The following is a 4,265-nucleotide window of genomic DNA, read 5'->3' on the forward strand; positions in this document are numbered from 1 at the left end:
TTGTCTGAGGTGGGTGCAGGATTCCTACCCCAGGGCGGGGAGACTGCACCGCGATCAGAGTCGGTTCCAGGGTGAAGAAACAAAGGCCGCCTTTCGGGGCGGGGAGAAGCGGGGCGCCGGGGTGCGGGGCAAGGCTGCCTTCCACTCGCTGTGTTCCCACCCCTCGCTTTCACCCCTCGCTCGAAGGCTCCACAGTGAGTTCTGGTCACTGACCCCAACAAGCTACCGCAAACACAGCGGAAGAAGAGCCACCCAGTCCTTAAAACGTCCAGGGGGTGGGGGGCTCAGGTCCCAGCGGCGTTGGCCAGGGGCCGGATGGTGGCATCCCCAGCCGCCGGAGCCTGTGTAATGGGCTGAGAAGAGCCCCTTTGTGTCGGGTGGAGAGGGGAATGAGGAAGCTGCTGCTGCCCGCGGGCCACGTGTAACAGAAGCGAGTCCCAAACGCGGCGGCGGCGCAGGCAGCCCCGGGCTGAGAAACGCGCCCCAGTGCCTGCGCATCGCACTCCAACTCGCCCGCCCGTGTGCCAACGAAACCGCGACGAAAGTAAAAAAAAAAAACAAACAAACAAGTAATAATAGAGCGAAAGAATCTTACCCTTAAATTCACAGTGGCTCTCGGGCTGGTAGGTCGCTCGGGGTTTATTTTCTGCTCTGTGACTTTCTGTAATTTCCAAACACCCCGCCTTCCCCTTTCAGTGACATTTTACAAAACTCACGGTCGTTTAAATGCCAGCCCTCCAGGCAGTGCACGGGCGGGGCTGCGAAGTCCCCAGGGTGGGCAGTGCCGACCCCAGAGCACCTGGCGCCCAGCCGGCGCCCAGCGCTCAGTGACCGCGGGCCCGGAAGCAGGACGCGCGCTTTCGAAAAGCCCGTCCCCGTGGTCGGGGCGCCCTGAACTCCCGCGGCCTTGATCCCAACCAGGAGGCGGGGGCCTGACCACAGCGAGCGACGCGGCCCGGGGCTGACCCCGAAGTGACATTTTCAGCCACGAATTCCACCGACAGCGCACGGCAGCTCCCTTCCCGCGCTCGCCCATCCGAGGACCCACCTGCTGCCACACGTCAACCGGCCGGGCCGCGCTCGCCTCCGGCCTCCGCCCTCCGGCCTCCGCCCCCCAGATCGCTGGCCCCGGTTCCCGGACCGTACGGAGCTCCCGCCTCGCCTTCCGCCGCGGAGGAAGCTGCTCACTGCCCTGGCCCGCCCGCCCGGCCGGGTCTACTTCCGCCTCAGACCGCGGCCTCAACGGGGGAGGGACTCTAGACGGGGGAGGGGCGTAGGCCGCCGCGCACTCGGTTGCCTGGCAATCGAGGACGGGCCGTAACGCCATTGGCTGCTGCTCCGGGTGAGGGGCGGGGCCTCGAGCAGGGGCCGGCCCGGAAGGAGGAGCGAGCGCCGGCCGTGGGCGCATGCGTGGGGCGCGGCCTGGGGGCGGGGCAGGGCCGGTGCAGACTTGGGCGGGGCGGCTCGTGGGCGGGCCTTGGAGGCGGAGTCGGCGTCCGTTGTCAGTTGCGGGCCTGCGCTGGTTCCGTGCGGAGGCGCGGCCCGGGACCCGGGACGCCGTTGGTTGGTGTGCGGCGGGGGGGCGTGGCGCAAGAGGCGCCGTTGGTTGGCCGGCGGCGAGCGGGGGCGGGCCATGGCCCTGTTACTGTACCTGGGCCTGACCGCGGCGCTGGCCCGGGGCTGTCTGCACTGCCACCGCAACTTCTCGGACAAGTTCTCTTTCTACCGCCATCACGTGAACCTGAAGTCCTGGTGGGTGGGCGACATCCCCGTGTCGGGCTCGCTGCTCGCCGACTGGAGCGAGGACACAATGAAGGAGCTACACCTGGCCATCCCCGCGGAGATCAGTGAGTGCGGGGGCGCCCCCGGCCCAGCTAGATCCCGGCCCGGGCCGCTAAGTCGCCGCCTCCTCCCGCCCTCAGCCCGGGAGAAGCTGGACCAAGTGGCGAACGCCGTGTATGAGAAGATGGATCAGCTGTACCAGGGGAAGATGTATTTCCCCGGTAAGGGGTGGTCCACCCGCCCGGGGGCACCCCCATGTGCCCTGCGCCTGAGCCTGACCTCCTGTCTCCTGCCCCCTCCCCCCATCAGGGTATTTCCCCAACGAGCTCCGGGCTATTTTCCGGGAGCAGGTGCACCTCATCCAGAATGCCATCATTGAAAGTGAGCCTATGAGGGCCGGGGAGGGAGGGTGCTGCCCTGGGCCTCGGGGACCCAGGGCCACGGGAGCGTTTGAGTCCCCGTCGACACTGGAGCCGGAGTGACGTGGATAAGCCATCAGTGCAGCCGGGCCCTGGAACTCAGAGCCTGCAGCCAGCACTGGACGGGAGCAAAAGCGGGTTGCAACCGTTTCAAATTGGGCACCAGCAGGACCCATTAAAAGATAAATCCCATTCCTCCCTCCCCGTCTCTCCACCCCCAACCGGTCCCTGGAGGCTGTGGTTGCTCCATCCCAGGCGAGGGGCCACCCTAAGTGCCACTGGCCAGAGTCTATGCATTGGACAGGCCTGAGAGGGTGGGCGGAGCGGGGACAAGCTGGGCCCACTAAGACGGCGCCCTTGTGCTCCTGTCCCCACACAGGCCGCATCGACTGTCAGCGTCACTGTGGTGAGTGAACCTCCATCCAGGCTGTGGAGTGCAGTGGCGGCAGCGGGCCCTGGGGGCCGAGGGGCGCCCGCAGCCACCTGTCATGTGTTGCAGGCATCTTCCAGTACGAGACCATCTCGTGTAGCAACTGCACCGACTCGCATGTCATCTGCTTTGGCTACAATTGCGAGTAGGCTCAGGCAGCGGTCCATGGGGTCCCAGGATCTCCCTCAAGGCCCCCCGCCTCCTCCCTGGCTCTTCATCACCTGGGTAGGGTGGGGTGGACCTGGCTGGCCCTCTGAACTTGTGGCCATACCACCCCCACCCATGTCCCCGCAGGTCATCTGCGCAGTGGGAGACAGCTGTGCAGGGCCTCCTGCACTACATGTGAGTCTGGCAGCTGGGCTCTGGGAGGGGACTCCAACAGAGGCCACTTGGCCTCTGACTCCAGATCTTCTGTCGTTGTAGAAATAACTGGCACAAGTAAGTCACCCCTCCCCAAACCCAACGCGGGTTTCATGAGAGATAGATGGGTAAGTATATGGGGGTGGCCACTAGGAGGTGGGGCCCGGCCCCCTGTGCTTGTCCTCAGAGGTCTCAGCTCATCTGGTACAAGAGGTTAAATGGTCCCCAGAAAGTCTGGGTTTCCCCCTACCCTGAGTGGGTAGCAAGGCTGTGGTCAGAACCTAGGGCTCCCCACAATGAATGCGCCTCAGTGGAGGGGCCTGGGGGCCACAGGCACAGCCTCAGCCCCAAACTCAGGAATAACCAGGACCCCACTATGTTTTTCAGACAGGACAACGGCATGAGGTAAGGACCCCACGGCCCATTCTCTCCAAAGCCCCAGCCCGGTGGGAGGGGGAGAATGGGGTGGTGTGTGGCAGCAGATGGGCAGTGGTGTTGGACAGGGCGGGCACAGCCGGGTGGGGTTCTCTGTACCTGGGCCATGCAGACATCACCTGTGCGTGCATATCCGCGTGATTGCCTCACGAATAAACGTGTCTTCCTCTCCACCTTCCTCCTCGCCGCCTGGATGCACAGGACGACTCCAGCCTTGTGAGTCACCCAGCTGGAGGAGGCTGCAGGGACCTGGGGGTGGGGGGGTGCTCCAGGGACCGGGGTTGTACCTAAGCCAGAGATGAAAACCCAGAAGCCAATTCACCGCAGCCCCGCCCACACGCCTTTGCAGCCCATCCTGGGAGCATTGGGTGGGGATGAGAAAACAGGCCTGGCCTCTGAGTTCAGCTTTGAGGGTCTGCCTGCAACCCTGGTCACGTGCCCCAGTTGGGAGGAGGCCCAGGCCCCTAGCAGAGACCCAGCAGTTAGGAGGAAGGTGGGAGGGGAGAGGAAGGACTGAGGCACCTTTCCCCCGCAGCCTGATATCGCCGAGCTTCACGTGCCTAGAGCCCCCACACCTGGCCAACCTGACTCTGGAGAACGCTTCTGAGTGCCTGATGCAGCACTGACGGCCGCCGGGACTACCGGACTCGCCCCAGCCTCGGCCTGGGGCCAGGACTCAGCTGGGCTGTCCTAGCTTGACCCCGGGAGCGGCTTGCTGCCCCCTGGGGGCCCCCCACCCCCATCAGCCTGAGCATGGCCGGGGCCGGGTAGAGGGGAAGGGAGATGAGTTTGTATATAGCAGATGCCAGGCGGGATCACAGAGCTACTGGATGATTAAA

The 4,265-nt window shown here is 65.0% G+C and overlaps 2 protein-coding genes across 5 annotated transcripts in view; one reads left to right on the forward strand and one right to left on the reverse strand.

Annotated features, from left to right (window-relative positions):
- MOB3A (MOB kinase activator 3A) overlaps window positions 1–1,221 on the reverse strand; it is a 20,169-nt gene extending 18,948 nt beyond the window's left edge. Inside the window, exon 1 of one of the 2 annotated variants that reach the window (XM_011372621.2) lies at window positions 1,049–1,221. The gene's annotated coding sequence lies outside the window, so the exon portion shown is untranslated. Of the gene's footprint in view, window positions 1–595; window positions 887–1,048 lie in introns of those variants that run through there. The other variant, XM_011372622.2, reaches the window with a different exon arrangement.
- Window positions 1,222–1,557: 336 nt separating this feature from the next.
- IZUMO4 (IZUMO family member 4) lies at window positions 1,558–4,259 on the forward strand. 3 transcript variants are annotated; one of them, XM_011372624.2, is made up of 10 exons: window positions 1,558–1,847; window positions 1,923–2,003; window positions 2,092–2,163; window positions 2,581–2,607; window positions 2,701–2,776; window positions 2,926–2,973; window positions 3,055–3,069; window positions 3,379–3,396; window positions 3,628–3,642; window positions 3,962–4,259. In XM_011372624.2, the coding sequence occupies exons 1-10, from the start codon at window positions 1,634–1,636 to the stop codon at window positions 4,050–4,052; spliced, it is 657 nt and encodes a 218-aa protein (XP_011370926.1). In that variant the 5' UTR covers window positions 1,558–1,633; the 3' UTR covers window positions 4,053–4,259. The 3 variants fall into 3 exon arrangements, with proteins under 3 accessions (XP_011370926.1, XP_011370929.1, XP_023393868.1); XM_023538100.1 differs by lacking the exon at window positions 2,092–2,163 and having other exon boundaries at window positions 1,576–1,847; XM_011372627.2 differs by lacking the exon at window positions 2,701–2,776 and having other exon boundaries at window positions 1,570–1,847; window positions 2,926–3,069.
- Window positions 4,260–4,265: the final 6 nt, after the last annotated feature.

Source organism: Pteropus vampyrus, unplaced genomic scaffold, assembly GCF_000151845.1.
Source record: "Pteropus vampyrus isolate Shadow unplaced genomic scaffold, Pvam_2.0 Scaffold212, whole genome shotgun sequence".
Lineage (NCBI taxonomy): Eukaryota > Metazoa > Chordata > Mammalia > Chiroptera > Pteropodidae > Pteropus > Pteropus vampyrus.

What these genes read in the sequence shown, in the direction of transcription:
- IZUMO4 (XM_011372624.2), top strand. Translation starts at nt 1,634, where the DNA reads ATGGCCCTGTTACTGTACCTGGGCCTGACCGCGGCGCTGGCCCGGGGC. An exon ending in GGCCATCCCCGCGGAGATCA is followed by an intron (nt 1,848 to 1,922) that starts GTGAGTGCGGGG and finishes TCCCGCCCTCAG; the next exon opens with CCCGGGAGAAGCTGGACCAA. An exon ending in CCAGAATGCCATCATTGAAA is followed by an intron (nt 2,164 to 2,580) that starts GTGAGCCTATGA and finishes GTCCCCACACAG; the next exon opens with GCCGCATCGACTGTCAGCGT.